At 37.0% G+C, this 25,968-nt stretch overlaps 1 protein-coding gene across 3 annotated transcripts in view; it reads right to left on the bottom strand.

Annotated features, from left to right (window-relative positions):
• Positions 1 to 400: 400 nt before the first annotated feature.
• The window catches only part of TRAK2 (trafficking kinesin protein 2), a 60,669-nt gene continuing 35,101 nt past the window's right edge, over positions 401 to 25,968 (bottom strand). The window contains exons 4-16 of one of the 3 annotated variants that reach the window (XM_029226069.1): positions 21,932 to 22,008; positions 20,271 to 20,387; positions 19,064 to 19,273; positions 18,322 to 18,400; positions 16,732 to 16,862; positions 16,226 to 16,300; positions 15,146 to 15,283; positions 12,588 to 12,667; positions 12,086 to 12,283; positions 10,138 to 10,436; positions 8,555 to 8,821; positions 4,301 to 4,406; positions 401 to 1,689 (exon numbers count right to left, since the gene is read on the bottom strand). In XM_029226069.1, coding sequence (XP_029081902.1) covers positions 1,095 to 1,689; positions 4,301 to 4,406; positions 8,555 to 8,821; positions 10,138 to 10,436; positions 12,086 to 12,283; positions 12,588 to 12,667; positions 15,146 to 15,283; positions 16,226 to 16,300; positions 16,732 to 16,862; positions 18,322 to 18,400; positions 19,064 to 19,273; positions 20,271 to 20,387; positions 21,932 to 22,008 — 2,372 coding nt within the window. In that variant the 3' untranslated portion in view covers positions 401 to 1,094. Of the gene's footprint in view, positions 1,774 to 4,300; positions 4,407 to 8,554; positions 8,822 to 10,137; positions 10,437 to 12,085; positions 12,284 to 12,587; positions 12,668 to 15,145; positions 15,284 to 16,225; positions 16,301 to 16,731; positions 16,863 to 18,321; positions 18,401 to 19,063; positions 19,274 to 20,270; positions 20,388 to 21,931; positions 22,009 to 25,968 lie in introns of all 3 variants that reach the window. The other 2 variants (XM_029226067.1, XM_029226068.1) reach the window with 2 other exon arrangements.

Below are 25,968 nucleotides of genomic sequence, written 5' to 3'. Positions count from 1 at the left end.
CCTCCAAGGAAATTTGAAAGACATGTACAGTAATTATGTTCATACACCTTTGCCAATGCACTTATTCAGAAGAAATATTCTGAAAACAAGTTTCCTTGGTTCCAATGTACCCATATCTTCCTTCTTAAAGTAAATCCCTCCTACCCCCCATTCATGTTGTTTGGGGGGTTACTGTATAAAAATACAAATTAAAAAAATTAATCCTTGGGCTTCCCTGGTGGCGCAGTGGTTGAGAGTCCGTCTGCTGATGCAAGGGACACGGGTTCATGCCCTGGTCCGGGAAGATCCCACATGCCGCGGAGCGGCTAGGCCCGTGAGCCATGGCCGCTGAGCCTGCGCGTCCGGAGCCTGTGCTCTGAGAAAAGGCCAAAACAGTGAGAGGCCCGTGTACCGCAAAAAAAAAAAAAAAAAAAAATAACCCTTATTAATCACAAATGTAAAAGGAATGTGGATTATGTTTGGGATCCCAGTGGCTCAAAGGCCTGAAAACAGAAAGCAAAAAGGGAGTCTCCACTAGTCTGATCTTATGCAAAAGGTAAAATTCCTTGCTGATAATGCAGTGAGCGTACTCTTTGATGGAGGTGTAATTTAACCAGACATTAACAGGGGCCAGCAGATAAGCCATCTCACTGTTGTCTCACTAACAGAGTTTACTCCAGCAACCTTCTAGAACAGCTTTCTAAAGGTAACGGTCAAAGCTGCTCCTCCTTTTTTCCCATCTCCTAACCTGGGTCCTCCCTGCTTATGCTCACCAGAAGTAAATGTGCTAGCAAGTTCAGTATTTCTGGTATGTTCCAATATTACTGAATTTATTTTCCAGTCACTTTTTATTTTCAAGACAAGAAATACCAACTGGAGGACCACATTAAACATTTCTTCTTTCTCTGCTTCCAAACACTCATGACCTATTCATTTATACTTTCAATTTATCAGACAGACCTCATGCCAATTCTGTTTCCGTTCTTCCACTTTCCCCTTCCCACATTCACAACCCTTCTGCAACATTCCTTTTCTCTCAGACAAGACTACATGTATCAGTGCAAATCTTTCCTTCATGTGCTAACTTGTGTAAGAGGTCAGTCAACTGCTGAACCTCAGTCTTCCTTCAGGATATCCATTTTGGGTGATGATGTGCAAACTGGGGTGCCAAAGCTACCCATAATGACTGGAAGACTCTGATTCCTCCTCAGTCCACTCAATAAATTGCTACCTGAATTTAAATAGACAGCAGAGTTTGGTCTTTCAAGACCATTTTCTGCCTCTTGGCTTCTTCCATTTTCCTGGGCTGCAGGGGTCTTGATCACTCTGGCTATCCCCAGTCTTTTCAGCCTGTCCACTAAGTTCATCTTCAACTGGCCAACATCAGGAGGGTTTCGGGATGGTCTCAAGCCATACATCTCCTGGAGGAATGTTTCAGCTGGTCGGGAGGCCAAAAAATTTTCAGAGAGATGCACTCGAGGCTCAACGGGCAAAGGAGAAGGGCGAGGTGAGTGAGACGGTGAATTTGGTGGCGTGGAAGGGATAGCCAGGCCTCTAGGGAGAGGCTGGAGGAGGGGGTCCTCTGAAACTGGGCTGTGGTATGCTTTAGCAGAGATGCCTCGCTTTTGTAGAAGTTCGGCCAAGCTCATGGTGCTGCTGAAGGTTATGGTGGAATCTCGTCGGTTGGTGATGGATTCACCAATGCTGAGCCTATAGGACATAGCAGGAGAATTCACTGCTGTGTTTGATGAGCTGCTACCACTACTTCCACAGGATAATGAAGTGAAGTCAGAGCTTTACACAGAAAGAAAAAAAAAAAAGCAGGAGAGAGAATTTAAGAATAAAAAGTAATCCCAAGTCAGCATTTAAAGTAATTACAGTAGTTATCCATAGTAAATATAGAGGAACAGGCAACACATCAGTATCTGAGGAATGAAAATTTTGATGTGTTACTTCAATGATTAGTTATTTGTAATTTAGTCATTAACTTATTGAAACATATTTCTTTTCACAGAATATGAGTTTACTGTACTTAGATAACTTTATTATTCTCAAATCATTACTTTATTATTCTTAAATTTTAACTCTAAAATATGTATCTGTGGAAATACAACTAAATTTTATAATTAAAAAATCAAAGAAATTTAAATATTGAAGAAAGTAAAGTTTAGAGATTTTTATTAACATATCCATTCCATAAAGTGAAATACACCAAGAGACAATAATCCGTGATTTAACAATTCTTCAACCTTTTAGAAAATACAATCTTTCATAATTAAACCGAAGACGGTTTTCTAAGGAGACACATTTCTTTTTAATCTGTCAATTTTATATTACTGAGAATAAAGTTCTAATTGTTAAACTTCCAAGAATGTTAATTCCAAAGAATAGTACTATAAGGATACCCATGGAACGAATTTTTCTCAATCTTGACTTAAAGCATGGGTTTCTGGGAAATTAAAAATAATTAAAAGCTTTGACAGCTATTAGAATCTTTCTTCTTACTCTATGTTTTGTTAAAAAGAAAAAAAACTAAATAAACAATCATGTACTCAAGGAAATGGTGATAGAATGGAGAGGGTACTTCTTTAGCAAATTATTCCCCCTTGAGCAAATGTTACCAGCATTTAATACATGAACTTTCACTTTAACACAAAATACTCAGAATATCTAGATATCAAGATTTATAAAGATTATGAACAAGATGCAAATTTAGGATTAATAAATAAACTTTCTAAAGTACCAACTTGTATTAAAGCAAACAACTTTGACGCCTTGGTTCTGATGTAATCTGTCTACTGTATTCCCAGTCTCCCACCTCCCTGGTCCTACTTTATTGTAGAATTGCCCGTCTTTTCCTAAACTGTTCATGTCACTACCATACCAAATGATGGTATCAACCTGTATTGAGAGCCTCCTCAGGAACCAATTTTATAAAACCTGCTATCTTGTTGACTATAAGAACAATGTAGAAATATTGCAGGTATGCCTGTAGACTTTATTGAGGTCTTTATAGGATACCACCCAAATGCTTCCCTAAAGTCAATTTGCTTCTATCTTACAAACATTGTGAATCATAATGTTATTTCCCTCTACACTGGCAGCTAAAAAGCTAAGACTCAAATACATGGCTCACCTTACTTAGCAAGTATATAAGACTTTATAGTACAATTTATACACTAGGTGTATTCCTCTATCCATTTTATATCCTTACTCTTGATTCTTTTTTGCTTCATTTTTCTTCTCTACTTCTAGTTAACATTATCCTGCAAAGTTCTACATATCTCTGGAAATTGCCTTAGATTCTTTTTGGAATTGGTAGGACAGAAATTTCAGCAATATTGCTTATTGTTCTAATCTGTGTAGTAAATAATTTGGACTGCCCAGAGGGTTCTGGCTTTGCCCTCAGCTTCTGGGAGGTAATCTATGCCATGGCTGCTAGAAGTGTGTTTGTTCAGGATGGAGCCTGGCCACACTAGATCTTGGAGTGGACCTGGCCACACCCAATAGCTGTAGGATGGGGACTGGCCATGCCAGGAAGACTAACCATGTGATTTAGGGTGGAAGCTTTGCGTCAGTGGACCTGGAGGTGAGTTATTATAGTTATAGTGAGTTATAGCTATATAGGTAATCAATCAATCATGCCTTACACAGTGAAGCCTCAGTAAAAAAAATCTGGACACTAAGGCTCGGGTGAGCTTCCCTGGTTGGCAATACTCTGTGTGCACTATCAAACACTGATACCAGGAAAGTAATGATTCCTAAGGACAGGGAGGTTTCATGTGCGGAACCCTCCCAGACTCTGACTTATGTGTCTCTTCCTTTGGCTAATTTTATCCTGTAACCTTTCCCTGTAATAAACAGTAACCACGTGCATAACAGCTTTCAGTGAGTTCTGTGAGTCCTTCTAGAAAATTTATCAAACAAGAGCATGGTTTTGGGAAGCCCCTGAACTTGCAGGTCATATCAGAAATGAGGGCAGTCTTGTGCAGAGGACTAGTCCCTCCAATCTTGCAGTCTGGCTAACTCTGGGTATAGTTTCAGCTGGGTCATTTACTACCTGCCTGCCCTTGGACCAGTCACCTGAACTTTCTACGCCTCATTTTCTTCATTTAGACACTACATACTCGCTTGGCTTGCCTACTTCAAAGAGTTATAATGATCAAATGAGAAAATACAATGTGAAAATATTCCAAAGACAAATTATCACAGGACATTAATTAAAATTCTGGGAATTAAAATGACAGTAATTTAAAAAAGAAATTCAAGAAAACAGAGTTGAGGAAAGAAGTAAGGCCTCATATTGCCCAGCCCCTCTTACCTGGGGGTAACCTGAGTAATATCAGAAGGATGTAATATCCTACAGGTGGTGAAGGTGAATGTTGAGTTTGTGCAGGAGAGACACTTTCCTGGGTTTGAGGTTGCAGCTGAAGTAGACAGTTTTAGGGAAACAAACACAAAATTGAAAGACTAGGTTAATAAGGTAAAAAGTTCGTCATTACTATTAATGATACAGCATTTATCTGGTGCCTTTTATAAAAAAATTCCCAAATCTAGAAATGAAATATACATATTTCATTTTTTCCCCATGAATTTATTTATTTATTTATTTTTGGCTGCGTTGGGTCTTCGTTGCTGTGTGTGGGCTTTCTCTAGTTGTGGCGAGTAGGGGCTACTCTTCGTTGTGGTGTGCGAGCTTCTCATTGCAGTGGCTTCTCTTGTTGTGGAGAAGGGCTTCTAGGCACGTGGGCTTCAGTAGTTGTGGCACACAGGCTCAGTAGTTGTGGCTCGCAGGCTCTAGAGCACAGGCTCAGTAGTTGTAGTGCACGGGCTTAGTTGCTCCCCAGCATGTGGGATCTTCCCGGACCAGGGCTGGAACCTGTATCCCCTGCATTGGCAGGCGGATTCTTAACCACTGTGCCACCAGGGAAGCCCTACATATTGTATTAGTATCCACTGGTTAGTATGTAGCTGAATCCTTCCAATAATTTGAAACTGTAATTCAAAAGGATTTAATATAGCTTAGAAACAAGAGAAAAACACATTCTGAAAAAATACATTAGAAAAAAAAACCAAACCAAGAACTAGTCGTCCAATCTTTCTAGCCAAACTATCTACTCCAGTGGTTCTCGAAGTGTTGTTTGCACTTTGTGTGTCTACAGGTCAAAAGTACTTTCATAGCAATGTTAAGATGCTATCTGCCTTTTTGACTGGGTTGGCACTTGCACTGCTGGTGCAAAAGTAATAGTGGGTAAAGCTGCTGGCTCCGTAGCACAAATCAAGGCAATGGCACAAACTGTACTAGTATTCATCACTATTGTCCAATTACAGCAGGAAAAAAAAAGCCAAATTCATATCAGAATGTCCTGATGAAGCAGTAAAAATTATATATTAAATCTTGACCCTTGGGGGACTTCTCTGGTGGCGCAGTGGTTAAGAATCCGCCTGCCAGGGGCTTCCCTAGTGGCGCAGTAGTTAAGAATCCGCCTGCCAATGCAGGGGACATGGGTTCAAGCCCTGATCCAGGAAGATCCCACAAGCCACGGAGCAACTAAGTCCGTTCGCCACAACTACTGAGCCTGTGTTCTAGAGCCCACGAGCCACAACTACTGAGCTCATGCGCCTCATCTACTGAAGCCCATGTGCTCTAGAGCCCATGCTCCGCAACAAGAGAAGCCACCGCAATGAGAAGCCCGCACGCCGCAATGAAGAGTAGCCCCGGCTCACTGCAACTAGAGAAAGCCCGTGCACAGCAATGAAGACCCAACATAGCCAAAAATAATAAATAAATAAAAATAAAATAAATTTATATATATAAAAAAAATCTTGACCCTTGGGCTTCCCTGGTGGCACAGTGGTTAAGAATCCACCTGCCAAGGCAGGGAACACGGGTTCGAGCCCTGGTCCGGGAAGGTCCCACATGCCGCGGAGCAACTAAGCCCATGTGCCGCAACTATTGAGCCTGTGCTCTAGAGCCCGTGAGCCACAACTACTGAGCCTACATGCCACAACTACTGAAGCCCGCGTGCCTAGAGCCCATGCTCCACAATAAGAGAAGCCACTGCAATGAGAAGTCCGCACACCGCAATGAAGAGTAACCCCTGCTCGCTGCAACTAGAGGAAGCCTGCGTGCAGCAATGAAGACCCAGAGCAGCCAAAAATAAATAAATAAATAAATTAAAAAAAAACCTTGACCCTTGAAACTTTTTAATATTCTGTGTGATGAAATGGGAAGCATTAAGCACTCTGCTTTATACAGAGATACAATGGTTATCTAGAGGAAAAGCATATATGCAATTTTTACATTTTTTTCACAGAACACCATTTTTACTTGAAAGAACAATTAATACAAAAACTACAGTTATTCAGACTTGGATATTTGGCAACATTTTCTTGAAAAAGAATGTAGTGAGCCTGTCTCTTCAAGAAAATAGCTGACAGGATTTGCTGCCAGTGACGAAATTTGAGCTTTCAAGTGAAAATAAGTGTTTTGGTAGACTTGTATCCATCGCTGAGAGCTTGAAAGCTTCCTAATACAAAAAGACTTACCCAATGAGACAGGTGGTGATATATATGATTTTAATATATTCTATAATGAAATGGGTCAACATTTGGAAGATCTGCATAACTCAGTGAACCAATATTTTCCAAATGACCAATGCATTATGTTAACAAAATCATGCATAGGTAAAAGATGCATTCAAAGAGCAGGACAGACTAATAGATTTTAATGTAACAAAGTATGAAAAATTCACTGATAGGGTTTTAGATTCACATTGCTACAAACCTTAAAGAGACTACCACTTATCAAGTTTTGGTGTAATATCAAAGAATATCCACAAATACCTGAAGAGGCTATTAAAATACTCTTTCCTTTTCCAACCATGTATCTGTGTGAGGCTGTATTTCCTTTCTTTTTTTAAATTTTAAATTCTTTTTATTTCATTTTATTTTTCTATTGAGGTATAGTTGATTTACAATGTTCTGTTAGTTTCAGGTATATAGCAAAGTGATTCAGTTACATAAATAAATATATATTTTTTCTTTTTCATATTCTTTTCCCTTATGTATTATTACAAAATACTGAGTACAGTTCCCTGTGCTATACAGTAGGTCCTTGTTGGTTATCTATTTTATATATAGTAGTGTGTATATGCTAATCCCTAATTTATTATTAAATAAATTATTAATTTATTATTAAACTCCTAATTTATCCCCTCCCCACCCCCCTCACCCCTTTGGTAACCATAAGTTTGTTTTCTATGTCTGTGGGTCTATCTCTGTTTTGTATATAAATTCATTTATATCAATTTTTTTAAGATTCCACATATAAGCAATAACATATGATTTTTGACCTTCTCTGTCTGGCTTACTTAGTATAATAATCTCTAGGTCCAACCATGTTGCTGCAAATGGCATTATTTCATTCTTTTTTATGGCTGAGTGGTATTCCATTGTATATATGTACCACATCTTCTTTATCCATTCATCTGTTCATGGACATTTAGGTTGCTTCCATGACCTGGCTATTGTAAATAGTGCTGCAATGAACACTGGGGTGCATGTATCTTTCTGAATTATGGTTTTCTCCGAATACATGCCCAGGAATCATATGGTAGTTCTATTTTTAGCTTGTTTTTTTTTTTTTTTTTTTTTTGGCGGTACGCGGGCCTCTCACTGTTGTGGCCTCTCCCGTTGCGGAGCACAGGCTCCGGACGCGCAGGCTCAGCGGCCATGGCTCACGGGCCCAGCCGCTCTGCGGCATGTGGGATCTTCCCGGACAGGGGCACGAACCCGTGTCCCCTGCATTGGCAGGCGGACTCTCAACCACTGTGCCACCAGGGAAGCCCCTATTTTTAGCTTTTTAAGGAACCTTCATACTGTTCTCAATAGTGGCTGCACCAATTTACATTCCCACCAACAGTGTAGGAGGGTTCCTTTTTCTCCACACCCTCTGCAGAATTTATTGTTTGTAGACTTTTTGATGATGATGAGGCTGTATTTTCTTCATAGTCCTCAACCAAAACAACATATTTTAATAGACTGAATGTAGAAGCTGACACAAGAATCCTGCTATCTTCTGTTAAGCCATAAATTAGAGACTGGCAAAACTGTAAAACTAAACCACTTTGTAAACTACTTTAAAAAATACAGCTATTTTTCATAAAACATATTATTTGTGCTAACATGTAACTCTTTTAAAATAATGAGTCAATAAATATTTTTATAATTTCTCAGTTTTGATTTCTAATAGGTAAATATCGGTAGATACAACCCACACAGACGCTCTCTGGAATTCTTAACGATTTTTAAGAGTGTAAAGAGATCCTGAGTCCAAAAGTTTTGTGAACCACTGGCTGAACTGCTCTCTCTCTGCCTATCTATTTATGCAGGTTGGCTAAGAAGTGGAGAGAATTAGAAGGGGCACTTATGCTATAGACTTCTATTGTCTTATATTCAAGACTGAGTACACCCCAGTAAGATTTATATAGAGGCAGTCAGCTGACCATACAGTTACGCAGAAAGCAAAGTATTACTGTTTACTGGACTACACTCAACCAAGCACTCTTCTCACCTGTAACTGGACCACCAGCTGAAGTCATGGGCGGCAAGAAGATTCCTGTTACTGGCTGGGATATTGATGGTTTCTGTTCCACTTGAAGAGGTTGCTGAACCTGAAAAGTGATACCTTCCTCTTCATCTTCTTCTAAATCTGAGAGGTGATAGATGGCATCCTTGGGCAACTGGGTAAAGCCTTTAGTGATGACACCTGGTCGTGGGTCAAGAATGGTTCCTAAATTTGGTTGAGCAAGCTGCTGCCATTGGTGCAGAGTTTGTGATCCTGAGTACGCAAACCAAAAAAGGAACATGTTTTAAATTTCCCACAAATATTAAATCTTGAAAGAAGCTAAAACTGTATGTGTAAAAAACTCATGATAATAATAAAACTACTTATTTGGTCTTAATATTTTGGTAAAATTTGTAAATTAAAGTTATCTGTGGAAGATTAACAAGATGATAAAGGTATGAATAATAATCTGTTCATTTCAAAAGTTAACTTTAAAAAGGAAATCTAAAGCAGGGGTGAAAAAACCAAGACAACACCCTTAATAGGAACTAGGATGCGGAGGCAGTGATGAGAAAGAAGATACGTATCACGTCGGGTTGTATTTTCCCAGGTGACAAAAATTAATACTCCTTTGTCCTGGAACTATGCCTATGAACTTTGAACTCAAAAGCCAGGCTCCTAGGTTGGAAGGCACCTTGAATTACCATGGGTTTTTTTTGTATATTTCTCAAGACTCATATGTGCTCATGACTCTCCTTTCACCAGGCTCTTGGGGAGAGTAGGAAAGCGAAGGAGATGATAAAAAAAGGAGGATCAATCCTCACGGTTTCTGTCTACGAATACTGGTGAATGATCATCCCAAGTACCTGCAGTGTCTAACTGTCACTAATAGTCATATAATCCTAAAAATGGCAACTCTGACAAATACCTGTACTGACTACTAATGAATAAAACGAACTTATAGCACCTTTGAGTTTGAGGGGTCCTTATAGGTTACTGACTCAAAATTTTGTCTAATGCAGACTCTTTCATGATACTAGCAGAGGATCATTTGAATAGTGTCAATATTCCATAAAACAAAGAGATCTGTTTTGAATTCAAGTTCTTAGGAGAGAATAGAAACTGACCTGAAATTAACAGAACTGAACAAAGAAAAATACAGACACACATATCTGTAAGTAACTGACACTTTCTGGGTAAAGAACTTTTTTTTGAAAAGGAAGGTAGAGAGGAAGCATTAAATATAGATTATTTTTATTCATCTATCATATCCTGTTTATCTTACCATGAAAACCGCTATCAAGGATATTCCTTAGCAAAGGACAAGAAAAGATTACTCCTCCTCCCTCACAGTTGTAAAAAAACAGTATCAGCAGAAGAGAACTGACAGCTGATGGCTTGGAGAATGCAAATCTCTTCATTCATTTTCCACAAAGTTCTGCACGGTCACACAAACAGCGAAGATTTAGGGATAATAAAGACGTCTTCTGCATTTAGGGTTCTTATAATTACAAGAGAAATCTCAATTCCAGGGGAAGGCAAAGCCAACAAACAACATGGCTTAGAAACAGCCCTTCCTTACTTATTACCTTCAAGGGGCTTGACAATTTGCAATTTTTCAGGCATAAAACCTCGAAGGCAACTGGCACTGCTCAGGTCTGCGATCTCCGACTGGTCAGTGCAGAGGGAGTCAAGGGTCTCTGTGGGGATGCCACAGTCACTTCCCCCTTCTTTCTGGCCAGCCAGAACCTGGATCTTCCGTTGCCATTCTTCAGCAAAGAACTGCTTCTCACTTAAGTAGTTCTGTCGCCGCAGACTCAGGCGATGCAGGGCTGTAGCCAAATCGCTCTCTGCAGAGTGTCCTGGTTGACAGACTTTCTGGACGTTCCTATGGGAAAAACACATTCACTGACTAGATCTGTGAGGGGCATAAGCATAGCATAGACCTCTCCTTTCCACAATGGTGAATGTTCAAGAGATTGATCTTAAAAACACATATCTTTTCTTAGATAGCTGGAATACAGAAATAGTAACAACAAACCCAAATCTCTAATATATATATATAATATTTTTATTTTTTATAAATTTATTTATTTATTTTTGGCTGCACTGGGTCTTCGTTGCTGCATGCAGGCTTTCTCTAGTTGTGGCGAGCGGGGGCTACTCTTCGTTGTGGTGCACGGGCTTCAGTAGTTGTGGCATGCGGGCTCTAGAGTGCAGGTGCAGTAGTTATGGCGCATGGGCTTAGTTGCTCCGCGGCATGTGGGATCTTCCCGGATCAGGGCTTGAACCCGTGTCCCCTGCATTGGCAGGCGGCTTCTTAACCACTACGCCACCAGGGAAGCCCATATATATAATGTTTTTATAGGTCATTTCAAGTGACTTCAGATAGGCAAAACTATACTTTATTATGTTGTATTTATTAACTTTTCTGTTTCACTTAATTTATGAACCTACAGATAATGACCATCTATAAATTCAGTTTAGGTAGTCAAAAAACTAAATATTATTATATTTCACTGAATCTATAACACCACTGAAGGCAAGAGGTACCATTATTTTATGTACTAAGAAAGAAAAAAATGCTACCCATTAAACTATGACATGTCATTAGCTGCAAAAGATAAACAATTTCAAAAATATTAAAACGTGAAAAAATTTACTTTAGGCCATAGAATTCTCTATGAATATTACAAACATTTAAAAGAAACCAACAAGATCTGTAAATACCGCACTTTCACAGTTCTGCAATACAGTTTTTCACTTATTAACATTTAAAAAATTGGCGGTATCTTACAACTGATACCAAAAGAAAGAGTAGCAAGCCAAGCTTTAGTTATTCCATGTGTGAATTCACAGATCTGTTTGTTAGATCTTTTCCTAAGGTAACTGTGTACAATGAGGTAGTATTGAAACATCAAGCTATTGTGTGTATAGAATCTACCCTTAAAACCAGGCAATACAATTGAAAACCCAAGGTAATGGGTTTCTGCATTAAGAAAGACTTCCCTCAGATGCCAAACATCTAATTTTCAAAAACTTTCAGCTGACTTTCCAGTCATTCTCTTTAATTTATAGTTATACAAAATTCAATGAACTGAATTAATAAAAAGCAGAAAAAAATCTAAATTTAAACAAATAGGAAATTAAGAGCAATTTAGTTTTCCTCAATAGGTATTCCAGATTATTGCTTATCCTAATGGCACCAAAGCAACTGAAATTAGGACCATGAGTTATGAGAAAGTGTCATGTAATGCTATGCATAACTGCCAATGACCAAACAGATTCAAACAAATTTGACTTTGAACACAAGATTTAGACTCAAATTTTGCCAAACCAGAGACGAAAGTAGTAAAGAATTTTATAGTTCAATGAAAACTCCATTTTGAATACACTTAATTAAACTTTTTCACTCCAATGATCTAACAAATAATGATACAGGGAATCATTACTGAATGAAAACTGACAGTTCCAGAACTTCCTTGGGACAGCACAGAGCAATGCTGGAATTTGAGTGTGTGAATCTATGTTTCTTACCCTGGATCTTCCTCCAAGTTACTCTTCTGGGTTGTTTTGTCCTCTGTTTGTTGTAAACCAGATTCAAAAGGTTTTGCTGTCATGATGACACTTGAACGGTTGGAGCCTGGAATGGGTAGCAGAGCTGGGAATGGGACAGAGCAGCCCCGTGTGTCATTGGCAACCTTGACAGTATCAAATACCCGTTTTTGTTGGGCTCTGTCAAAAAAGAAGTGTTCATTATTGCCACTGCCTACCACTGGAATGCTTTAGAAAAGAGACATGTAAGTGTAGTTAATTAAAAATAAAGCCACCCTGAAGAGCATCTGAAGTTTTGGAGAAATTATTAGAAAATAAATTTCAGAACAAGAGAATGCTCTCACAGATGCAAGCACTACGAGGAAAAAACTGAATAGTAAGCAGATTTACTACTGAGTCCCATAATACCAATCACTATGGATTGTGGCTTCTGTTTAATTTCCATCCCAATGGTTGAGTAACAACACATGTGATCTGAACTTACTTTTGTTTAACGAGAGAAGATTCCTCATCCAAACTCAGCTTCTTACGCATGGTCCCCTCAATCTCAGCCGCCAGAGATTCCTAAGAAAAAGAGTTTGATGTTACAAACAGTTATTATCTAAGAAGCCTGTTAGGAGAAATAAACTATCTTTAAATTATTTAACGGAGTTTCCAGAATCCAATACTTTCGGTGTTATAATAAAAGAAAACATTCACAGGCTAAAATGCAGGGGAAGAAAAGAGACATTCTGGAAATGTAACTTTTAAACAAGAACCAACTACTTTTTCATGATATATTTTTACAAGAAAGCAGTGGGAAAAACCAATTATGATATATAAAAGTATTACATATGCAGACACACAAAAATAAAAGGTTTGAAAGGCTATAAACCAAGATGTTAATAGTGATTCTGTGGAGGTCAGGATTTGATGGTATTTAGCAATTTCTTTTTGCTTCTCTGTAATTTCTAACTTTTCTATAATAAACATGTAAAGCTTTTATAATATAAAAAATTGTTAAAAGAAAAATAAGTAAGCTTCCCCTTCCCCTGGTCAGGGATGAAGATTCAACTAGCATGGGTGTCATGCTCAGTGGGGCTGTGCTAACAATGACTAGAATTGGAGGTACTGGTGTGAACTCATGATTTTAAATATACATATAAACATAGGTATGAATGTAAAGATAGATATAGATGTGTTTATGTGGGTGTATATGAACCTACACATATTTCCTAGCTCTATCTGTTGAGGGGACCTCAAAGCAATGGTACTCTAGTGGCATTGGATACCTAGCACCCAGATTTTGGATTCTAAATATCATTTCTCATTAAAAATAACCAGAGCTCCTTGGAGAATGGCTGATCCCAGGACTGGGCCAGGGAAAGGGCAAGAGAAGCTTGAAGGAGATCCCACTGGTCATATATTGGACAATTTAAGTATCAAAATAAAAAACAGTAATAATGGATTATAATCCACTGATTAAAATAGGAATCCCTGAGTCTATACTGACATAACCAAATGAACAAATGAATAAATAAATGACACAGAAAAGCTCTAACTTATAAAAGAATGCCAACTAAAAAAAGTTGAAAAAAATGATGGAATTAGAAAGTCACCATTGGCAATTATCATAGTAATAACTGAGTCAGATACATCCCCATCAATGGGTGCTAAAACTAGTGGGTAAAGGCTTGATGAGGAACAGAATAAACAGTCTCAAAGTATCACCCCCAAAATAGTAACTTTGATCACTTGGTTAAGGTAGAATCTGACAATTTTCATCAATGCAAAGTTAATTTAGTAACATTAATTCAATTAACTATTAACAATGATTAACTTTACAATGGAAAAAACTGGCAGATACTACCTTAACCAAGCGATCAAAGTTAATTAATATCATCAGCAATGGGAAAAAGAGACAACGTGTGCCTTGTAATACAATGTTCTGAGAAGAACATGGCATTACCTAAATCTAATTGTGGGGAAACAACAGACAAACCCAAACTGAGGACATTCTACAAAGGTCACGAAGGACAAAACAAAGACAGAAGAACTGTCCCCGATTGAAACAACCAAATGCAATGTATCCTTCAAAGGACACTGTTGGGACAATTGGCAAAATTTAAATGGGTTCTGTGGATGAGACAGAGATAGTATTGTATCAATGTCAATATCCAGAAGTTGATGGTTATATGTGGTCATGTAGGAGAATGTCCTTGAGAGTATCCTTGTTTAATGAATACACACAGAATTATTAAGGGGTAACAGGGTTATCTGCAACTTACTGTTAAATGGTCCAGAAAAAATAAGAGAACGATATGACAAATGTAGTAAAATATTAAATTTGAGAAATCTAGATGAAGGATATATGAGTTTTTTGTACTATTGTTGGAACGTTATCCTAAGTTTAAAATTACCTCAAAATTAAAAAATATTCTGTCCCAATATTCTCTAGAAAATCTATTATAATTTATAGTTTCAGTCTTTTAAAAAATTTCACAGGATTGCATGTAAGTGTTTAAGAACTAGATTATTAAAATAACTCTTTGAACCAACATTACAAATTCGGGCATAAACTCAGAAGTTTTCATCAATTTCTTTATTTCAAAAAAAAAGATTGTTTATTGAGGAATCAAATCAATATGATTCCTGCTCTCATGGGACTTACACTCTAACTGAAGTTAAATATAGCAAGAAACTCAAGATCTGTTAAAAGAGGTTTTAAATGTTCAGAGCACTAGTTGAATAAGTGGTATATGGTGGGATTAGGGTAAGGAGGATGACTGTAGTTTAAGTAACTCTATGGGACACAAACCTAACCTTAATTTCCTTAGGGTTCATCTCATACAATAAATCTGGAAGGTCAACTGTTAGAAGGAAGGCTACAATAAATAAAGACTATTAAGGTAGATACAGATATGCAAATGAAGGCCTAAATCAATAATTAAATTCAATCAACAAGGACAAACCATGTTACCTCTTCTCAAGATGCTTTACACCATTAGAAACCATATTACTCTCAGGACCATCTAATCTCAAGTTTCTTTCTCAGTTCCTTACCCCAGAAAAAACTCCGTATGGCTGGGAGAAGTAGAGATGAGCAGCAGGGCCAGATCTATTCCGAAGTTCCTTTATTTCTTCTTGCGATTCATGTAACATTCCCAGACACTCCATATTCCTGTCTTGTAACTCATGCAGCTGAAAGATAGGATGGCAATTAGTGTTTCTTATTATATTCTCAAAATGACAATGGGGAAAAAATCCCATTGGGATAAGTTTAAATTTTATCCAGAGGACTAATTTTATGAATTTAAATTTAATACAAAGACTCTGAAACAGACTAAGCAAGGAAAGTATATATATTTCAAGCTGCCAGATTTAGGGGTGTCTTGGCCAGAATTATATATATGCATGATTTCCTAAAAACGTGAAATGTAGCTGAGACAACCATAACTGTCAATTCAATAGTAAATGCTTCCTATCCTTAAAAAAAAAAAACTTATAGAGGAAGTATAATAGCTATGGTCAAGTTAGTTTAGTGGAATATTAGATATGTATATTTTTAAACATAATGAACATGAATGAACTCTGAAGTCTGTAAATGACAAGATCAAGTTTACAAAGTATTTAATAAGATGTCAGGGTGCTCAATCATCCTAAACAAGTAGTTTCTTCTCCCTTGTTTCAAAATTTTTTTTTATAGTTAGATACACAAGCATGTTAAAAGAGTACATAATTTTCAGAGAACATTTTAACTTCAAAAATTTCTTCAAGTGTGTTATGTGGACTAGATCATCAGCACCACTAGGGCTAGGGGTGCTTATTAAAAAATGCAGATTATCTTATTTTAAAAACTGTTGGGTTAGTTAATATAGACCTGTAAAAGGGTCATGTATTCCTAAAGAATCTTATAAACTCAAGGTTTTCCTATTAATCAAGAAGGATGTTGTCTTGTTACTATTATTTTAGAGACAGAATCTTTAAAAAGCTTTACTTCTTAGATCTCATAATTTTCAGCTTAATCTTCTGTTGTTGTTTTAAATCTGGTTATCACCTTTAGCCATTCTTATTCACAAAGAAGAAAGGAACTATTCATTCCTCCCCTCCCATATAACACAAGATAAAGGAAGATTTCATTACCTCCATTGTCAGTTGTCTTTGGGCATCTTTGGAAGCTTGGAGGTGAAGTCTCAGCTCTTCCTTCTCAATCACATGCTAACAACGTATTAAAAGAGACATGTGAAGCCTTCCCATATAAAATACAGGTTACTCTCTTTTTAAGACATCTTAAGAACGTATTTCAGGGATATAGCCCAGAGGATTATCAAAAGCTAACCTTTCAAAAGCCAAATAAGTGCAATAAAATGGGCAGAATACAAAATCCATCAAGGTGTTCAGAGGACGATGAGCATGAATCAGTAGTTCACATCACAACTTTCTGAGGAAAATCCATTTTATGGAAAGAAATAGTGATTTGAAAGTAGTTATTCACGATATTTCATGACAGAAGACTAAAACAGCAATCAGATTAAAGCAATGTAAAAGGGTGGGGACCATGTTTATTTTGCTTAATGTATCTAGCACTTAGCAGAGTGCATAGTACTAGGTCAGTGCTTAACAAACACCTGTTGAATGAATGAACCTACTTCTTTAAGTTTGTGCTGAAGATCTACAATCTGAGACAAGAGAGAGGAAATCTCTTCTTGGTAACGAATCAGTTCATCACTCTTCCCAGACAATTCTTCAGTCATTCTGGACATCTGAGCATTTGTTTCACCTGGAAAACAAAATAAAAAACTTAAAATTAATATAAATATAGGGCAGAGGTTGGTAAACTATGGCCTGTGGGCCAAATCCTGTTTTGTAACAAGCACTGGACTACCGTGAATTGATTTTTCTCTAACATAAATTTAAAATAATAAACCCGGATAACCCAATAGAGAAAATTAAAGATTCTTTTGAAATAGACTAATGCTGGGAATTTAATAGGAGGCACTGAAGCTAAAAAGAGATAACTTGTAAAGGCAAGCAAGCTAAAGATTCTGCCTCGATCTTTTTCTTTATGAAGGACAAGAAGGCTGAAAAGAGATAGGTGAATTATATATCTTTGCAAGGGCCAAGACATTTATGTCTTTGAAAACTCTTCAGGAATGTAAATAAGATCCCAAAAGAAATGAAAATCAAACTTAACAAATCTAACAAAGGAATATTTCCAGAATGGAACAGTCACAATCTGTAAAAGCTACTGAGATGCTTCTGTAGGAGAGACTTTCTGGGATACCCAGCAAACTGAGTAGGGCCTCTAAAGCAATTCTTACAATGCAGCATTCTTGCATGCTTTAGAATTCCACTGGGGAAATAAAGCTTTGTTTCATATAAAAATTTTGACATCTAAACCCAAGTGGCAAAGCTATTTCTAAGTGTTATATAAAACTATTTTTAAATCGATGTAAAGTCTATAGCAATTCAAAGGATGGCAATAAGGAGACAGGAGACCAGAATATAAACTCTTAGGTAAGTCATTGCTTTTTGTTTTTAAAGTGTAAAAGGTGGGTAATGATAGTGCTGATGGAGAAGATTCAATTTACATTACTCTGGTTCTCTAATATTCTGTGCAAGGTACCACATTCTAAAGCCCACAGCTCAAATGATCTGATATGTTGTTATCATACCTTCTCTTTCAACATAAAAGGCTATATATATCAATATTTATAAAGAGATTAAAATTTTTTCTCTAGTAAAGCTGATCTTTTTCCAACTGATTTACTTTAAAAAATTTTAGGTAACAATACAAGAAAGTAAAATATATTCCTTTATAGACACAGAGCTGGCATTTAACAAATACTCATTGAGTGTTACGTTTTACACCATCATTTAATCCCTAGATTTGCTACTAATCAGTTTTCTGACTTTGGCAAATCATATTCTCTACAGGACGATTTCCTCATCAACAAAATAAGAGCTTTGGTTACTTTCATTCTAACACGCTATAATGGGTAGAAATATAGGTCTTTATTTAATGATGATGACAATTTGAAACAAAGATACTTCTTAAAAGTACATTTGGTACTTTATTTAGAGTTGTGGGCTCAATGTGATATTCCAAGATTTTCAGCAATTATTTAAAATTGTTTCTTGAGATGCTTCTATTGAAACCATTGACCTAATTTCTGAGTTGGTGATATCCTACCGAAGAACTGCCCAAAGGCTATAAAACAGAATACATTAACACTTACGAAGTTCTTTAACACAATCACTGACAAGCTGTTGTTCCTTCTCTTCATAGGTAATCGTTTCTGTCTTTATGTGACAAGCCTTCAAGAAAAAAAAAAAAAATCAGTATGTGATAATATCTTCTAATGATTTTATAGTATTAACTAAAAAAATCTTTACTACTTATTTAAAGATAAAAGTTCATCACTTACAAAGGAAAACAAAAACTCATAAAGCTTTATCTATCATAAAATAAAGACCATGGAAAAGGACATGACAAATATCTCCCCCTTATTCCTCTCAGGGCCTTCGCACATGCCTACTCATCCCCACCCCAACCCCTCCCCTCCACTACATATATCTCTGATAGGCTAACCCTTAGCATCAGCTAAAATGTCACATGTTTAAGTAGGACTTCTTTGATCCATTCCCCAACCCCCCATTATATAAGCTCATGAAACACTGTAGTTTTCCAATATAGTTCTTAACTTAGTTGTAATTATTTAGTTATTTGTGTAAACTCCACAAGCTATACATTCTATGCTGTGCCTTTCTCTATTCCACCTGTCAGCTTGCTGTTATCCACTTTTCAGTGGGATCTAATTAACAATGGAGGGCAAGCACCTGTGCCTTGGCTGTCACCGCCCCCCCCACTGCAATGTCAATAGCAAGTCCTTAGTTATGCCATATTTCACCTTAATACTACCTGGACCTAAACCTTATAGCCTTTAAGGTAAAGGAGAGTGAGAATTAAGTTGACTGTACCTTGGATCGAAGAACCATATTCTCTTCTTCCAGTTCCTTGAGCTTTTCTTGCAGCATGTCCAACTGCAGCAAACCTTGAGATAAGCTAAAGGACTCATTGAAGCGAAGAGGTGTAGAGCAGCTGGAATCAGTTTCACTCTCTTCAGAAGCAATGGAGACAACTCGAAGTAACTCATCTTTCTTGGACAGCTCGTGCTGCAGTTGATTAACCTGTACATCAAAAGGGTTTGATTTACAAGATGGTCTTTATTTTGCATTATTTACAAGTAATATAGCTTCTAATTCACGGAGCAATTGTTTCTCACCATACAACAAAGTCATAAAATCAGCTGTTAGGTTTTACCGACTAAAGTAACAAGGGCTACAAAGAGAGTAACAAACCTCAGATACTTCCTAAGCTATAATTTTAGAGCATTAACTCAACAAATACAGCTTTTTCTATACTAGGTGAAAAGAAAAGCCAATTTCCATATTCTATATAATGGGAATATAGGAGGAAAATTTCACATAAGATGATACATTCACAATTCAAAACAAAACAAAATGGAAGAAACTTCAAAGTATCAGAATAGAACCTTACTTCAAATTCTCATCCTAAAGGTTTGTATTTTTTAAGCTGCATAACTATACATGACTTCCCAACTTTAGTTCTAGGGAATAAGTACTTTTAACACAAAGACTTGAATGTTATTAAACATGATGATTTATAAAATATAAATGAAACCAGATAATAACAAATTATGGAAGATTTAAAATGTAACCATTCAAATTAATAATAAATCAGTTCTCACTAAAAATATGTATTGCTATGGGATAAATATAGTTTCAAAAATTTCTTTTCCTTTTCTTTCCTCCTTTTGTTTGGGTTTCTGAATAAAGATACTTCCTTTGGGTATCTATTATTTGGGGGTACATTTTTAAAAAATAAATTTAAGATAAGATCACACAAAAAGTCTATAGAAAGGAGTAAGGATAAAGTGTTAGAATCTAAGCAGGATGCCACAAGTACTGTAGGAACTGAATACAAGCTTTTATATTGACTAAGGTAGAGTCACATGAGTATTCCTCTGTACAATAACACTTCATTTCTCTACTGGTTAGTTTAATGGATACTATTGTCATCACTTCAGGGACACCCAGGAAAATAAATTCTCCATTTCCCAAGACCTAATTGCTTCATGCTGAAAATACTTGATCCAAGACTTACTTGATCAAAGGCTTGTCCCAGTTGCTCCTCGAGGGCTTCATTGTGCTCAGACAAGGCATGGTTCCGCTTTAAGAGAGCTTGTCCAATTCGAGCAGCTAGCTCCAGATCACGATCTCTCTGTTAAAATACCAAAACACATCTTTTGAGTACAAACAAAATTAAGTGGTAGTTTAAAATTCTGCAGTCATTTTTGCTAAACTCAAAAGCAATGTCCTAGAAAGCATCAAGATCCATTTTAATGCCCAGATATTACAAATGAATACAGGGCCTGACACACAAATGATGTTTAGTATACATTAGTCAAATGGATGACCACCACAGTTATAAATGCAAGAGGGCATTTCTTGATATCAAGTGAGGTTTACTGATCACCCCATTAATTAGGATAGAGCAACCCAACTTTTCAACTTATGACTTTAGGGACTTACAAAATCAATATAGTCTTTAAAAATGGGGACAGGGCCTGACACACAGTAAAAGCCAAATAAATATTTGTTGAATGCATTTGTCTATTAATTAAGCATGGTAATGATACAGTAGGCAGGTTGAATACAGTTCCAATTAGGGCAAAGCTTATATGCATTCAGAGCCAGAGACTTAGAGGAAAGCATAATCAAGAGCCCTATTGTCAACTGGTATAAGAATCATGATGTGAAATAAAATAGGGGATATAATAGACTGGACATTTTGAGGCTATAGAGTTCTTCTTAGAGTGTAGAAAAGAAGGGAGTCTGAAGAAATTGGTGGTAATGATGCAGAAAAGCCTACAGAAAAGTCAAGCAAGGCAAAGTTACTCTTTCTGGGTAGATGGTGATACTTAGCAAGGCATAGGAATCCTCGACATGGTGGTGGTGAGGATTGTATTCTGTAAGGTGGAAAACTATCAATATACATCTGAGTGTCTTATAGTATATGAGAATGGGTTCCACTTACATTAATCACTGTGAATAAAATTATGCTTCTATTTTTTTGGTCCACAGCAACATGAAAACAGGTGGATGGATTATCTCCAAATTTTCAAGGCACACTTACCTCATTTTCAACATAGGCTAAGTGGCATACACAAAATCATTCTGGGGAGCTGCTGGGGGTTAGGGGGGCATATGGGGAGAAGGGTACTTCAAAGAGAAAGACTGAAATTTCCATCAGATCAACTGAAACTGAAGCATAGGGAGAGACCTCTTGACCGCCACTTCGAAGAGATATACTATACATACTAAAAATGTCATGGACAAAGTGAGCTCAAATAATAGCCTGAATAAAAGTAGAAAAGGGAAGATGCTTCAAACTATTGGTGTTGATTTGCAATGGAGCTGCTTCTTGAATGGGCAGCTCTGTTTTCAGGGTGAGTGACACCAAGGATTTACTTAAAAAAAATTTTTTTTTAAAGATTGCTTTTCTAGGACAGAGAAGCCAGCCAGCACCACTATAACACAATAACAAAAAATTAAGCCCTCTACAATTTCATAACAATAAACTTCAGGAGCCATCTTCTTTGGAATGCCAGTTGGTATGCCAGTTGTTCTACCTGTAACAATCTTATACAGAACAACCTACAGCAAAGACATCATCATTTTTCATTGATATGCAAATTTGATAGATTCTAAATGATCTTCAAGTTTTAGCTTTTTGTACTGGAGAAAAAAAAGACATATTCCTACCTCTGCCAGGAGATGTGTAACCATGTCGATGTCATTGTAAGTTTTGGTCATCTGCTCCACCCTGTCTGTGCCTAGAACTAAGATAGTTAAAAACAACAGTTTATAGGATATAGAAATAACACAAAGTTTTAAACAGTCATAAGAATTGAAAGATAACAACACAACAAACAACCCGGGCTTTTACAAAAAGCCATTCAGAATAAAAAAATAGGTGAAAAAAGAAAAGGGAAAGAAATATTTCATGTGTTAGACACTCAGGAAATAGACCAATTACTACAAACAAAATGTACATCATACAATAAATTAAGAAAGTATCAAATGATCACAAGGCAGCTACCTCCTGACTGTCTCCTCTTCCCTTGGTAAGACTGGAGCTTTGGGGGCTCCCCGGTAACGCAGTGGTTTAGAATCCACCTGCCAATGCAGGGTACATGGGTTCGAGCTCTGGTCCAGGAAGATCCCACATGCCGCAGAGCAATTAAGCCCGTGTGCCACAACTACTAAAGCCCGTGCGCCTAGAGCCCATGCTCTGCAACAAGAGAAGCCACCGCAGTGAGAAGCCTGTGTACCACAGTGAAGAGTAGCCCCCGCTCGCCACAACTAGAGGAAGCCCGTGCGCAGCATTGAAGACCCAATGCAGCCAAAATTTATTTATAAAATAAATAAATTTTATTTATTTTATAAAATAAATAAATTTTATTTAATTAATTAATTAATTTTTAAAAAAGATTGGAACTTTGGTTCACTCACACTAGAGAATGTGAGACTGGAGAATGAACTGAACCACCAATTGTTTTACATCCTAATCTAAATTAAAGTTATTGAGGGGCGAGTTCACGAGGAGTTATGTATAAAGGAATTTAATTAGAATTCTGTTGTGATTATCTCGAACATCTATTATCACCTGTCATGTGAGCTAATATGAATAGACAAGGAATAGGACTTGTAGGACTTCTTGTAATTCTATTATGAACCATAACACTTTTTAGCTTAATTAAAAATCCTTTTCCTTTATGATAAGCTTCATCATATGTAGGCCTTTGCTATAAACTAAACTGTATACTACAGTATTCCTTGCATAACTCAAACTCATTATTTCTGGCACTCCATAAATTCAGGAACTGCACTTGACTAATTTAGCTCCAAAGAAAAGAACAGATATGATCCTGATGATTCCACAATCACAATAAGCAATAAGGTAATGATGCATAATAAAAGAGGGATCTTTTGACTTTGGAGTACATTACATGAAACAGACTTGTGTTTGACTTAGACTGCTCTTAAAATTAGTTTGCCTTGAAGTGTGAAAAATCAGAGGTTTGAAGCAGAAAAGTTGAATTCACATATTTGAGTGAGCTTGAACAAGTCACTTACCCATTCTGAGATTCAGATTCCACATTTATAATATGAAGCTGATAAGCTCTCACAAGGTCATTAGGAGGTTCAAATATGATAATCTACTAAGTAGTATTTAGTAAACTGTTAAGTATCATGTAACTATTTACAGCTATACTCTTTAAACACAACTGGTATGTATGAAACAGCCCTGATTTAAAATTCTCTGTAAATAATACACTGAGTTGGCAGCAGAAACTATGATTTAAGTCATCTATACTTCTTTAGTCCCATCTTAACACTTAAGGCTGCTCAAAAGACTCCATTAGATAGGTTTTACTCTAATCTGAGCTTTTAATTTTTCTTCTTAGCACCACTGCTTAAAATGAAACTGGGAATTGGGACTTGCCTGGTGGCGCAGTGGTTAAGAATCTGCCTTCCAATGTAGGGGACGCAGGTTCGATCCCTGGTCAGGGAACTAGATCCCATGTGCATGCACAACTAAGGAGCCTGCTGGCCACAACTAAGGAGCACATGTGACATAACTAAGGAGCCCATGAGCCACAACTAAGGAGCCTGCCTGCTGCAACTAAGACCCGGCGCAACCAAAAAAAATAAAATAAATATAAAAAAAAAATTAAAAAATATGAAACTGGGAATTACCCAGAGCTTAATTATTAATGATAGTCTTACTTCTAGTTAAAAGTAAAACAAAGTGTTGGGCTGATAGTGTTAGGAGATAGCCGAAAAAGTTTTAAATTGAAAATAAGAAAACTAAAAACAACAACAACAAAAACAAAAACACTAGAAAGAAACATTTTTACTCCAAAAGAATTTTTATTTACAAGTAGAGAATTTTTACTTATTAGTATAAATTAAACTATAATTTAACCTCAGGGATAAGGGAAATAGGCTTTTGGGCCAGGAATCTTCACAGTTTAACTTGGTAGCATAGCAGGAACAAAGGATTAAAAATTAAGGCAGATACTAACAGCGTGTGGTCTCTTCTACTGCTTGTCTCAATAATACACGGGAAAAAAATCAAGTCAATATATCCACACTCTAAACTACAGAAAACTAGCCAATGGTTGCAAAAACAAAAGTAATGCAGGGCAGTGGGTCTCAACTCCAGATTCTAATTTAATTCATTTGGAGGAAGTCCAGGGCACAGGTAGTACGTAAAATATGCCAGATGTTTTGACGTGAAGCTAGGGATGAAAACTACTGATCCAGGGTTAACACTCAAAGCAAGAACCAGCAATCCTGGAGACTCAGGTAAAAACAGTTTTTATACAACTAATTTAAAAAATACATGACATGGCTTATATTATACGACTGATAAGAGTTGAAGATGAAGTGGCAAATTTAATCTGAAGTCAAACCAGTAAATTAAGGATGTAATAAAACACTGTGAGATACCAGTCACACATGATGAAAGGGGAATAGAAAATGAAGGACACAGTAATACAGAAGTGTTTAGAATAAAACATGTTTTAGTGAGGAGAAACTAAAATATATTTCCCATAAATGCTTACCATCTGTCATAGTCTGACAATTTAAAGCTGAACCTTAAGAAGTTACCTAGTTTAATGATCTCTTTTTCTTATATAAGGAACCTTGACTAAGAGGAATTATGTGACATGTCCAAGACAGCAAAGCAAACTATTAGTGGCAAAGCCAATATAATAATGAGGTGATAACAACTCCCGTCTCACAAAGTCATAAGAAAAAACTTGGGTCTGCTCATTCTCAGTGTCGGAAATGGGCTCTTTGCACCATGTTGCTGTTTCTACCACAGTCCCACCAAGATCAAAAGGCTTTTATCTGATGAAATATTAGAGTACTTATCTGTGAACACAAGTTATAAAACAACATACGTACCATTTTTTAAATTTATTTATTTATTGCGGTACGCGAGCCTCTCACTGTTGTGGCCTCTCCCATTGCGGAGCACAGGCTCCGGACGTGCAGGCTCAGCGGCCATGGCTCACCGGCCTAGCTGCTCCGTGGCATGTGGGATCTTCCCGGACCGGGGCATGAACCCATGTCCCTTGCACTGGCAGGCGGACTCTCAACCACTGCGCCACCAGGAGAGCCCCATTTTTCTTTTTAACGTGTGAGTATATCTATACATGTCTATACACAAGAGACGCTGGAAGGCTATAAGTCAAAATGTTAATAGAGGTTATCTCTGAGTAGGGGTTATGGTTGATCTGTTGTTTTCTGTTCAGTTTTTTGCTAATTTTCCAGGAAGAACAAATGTTATCATTGCAATCAAAAAGTAGCAGCTCTTGTTAAGAGGTTTCAAAAAGGAAAAATGAATTTTCAAATGCTTAAATATTTATTATGGCAAAGAAGTTAGATAATGCAACCAGAATTCTCCAATTCTTATGTTTTAAGTGAAACAGTCTATAGACCACCAAGCCCCAAAGGCTGGGCCACCTCAACTGCACCGAGTTGCTCAATTCATAGAGGAACACAAAGCATAGAGGAACACAAAGGATTCCTCTCTGCAGCCTAATCAGTTCTGTCTTCTCTTCTCTAACACAATACTCCTGATAAAGATAGGCTGCTTGGGATGATTCCAAAAGTACTCAGGGCAAAGCTCTTAAGTATTCTCTTGGCATTTAAGTATTGTGATTAAATGCTTCCAAAGCGACAGACTAATTCTTCACTGTAATTCTGTAACCAAGAATTCAGGG

The sequence above is a fragment of the Monodon monoceros genome, unplaced genomic scaffold (genome assembly GCF_005190385.1).
Source record: "Monodon monoceros isolate NGI ecotype Baffin Bay Population unplaced genomic scaffold, NGI_Narwhal_1 Super_Scaffold_16, whole genome shotgun sequence".
Classification (NCBI taxonomy): Eukaryota; Metazoa; Chordata; class Mammalia; order Artiodactyla; family Monodontidae; genus Monodon; species Monodon monoceros.
Note: the sequence above shows the minus strand (reverse complement) of the source record. Positions and strands in the feature narration are given on the sequence as shown.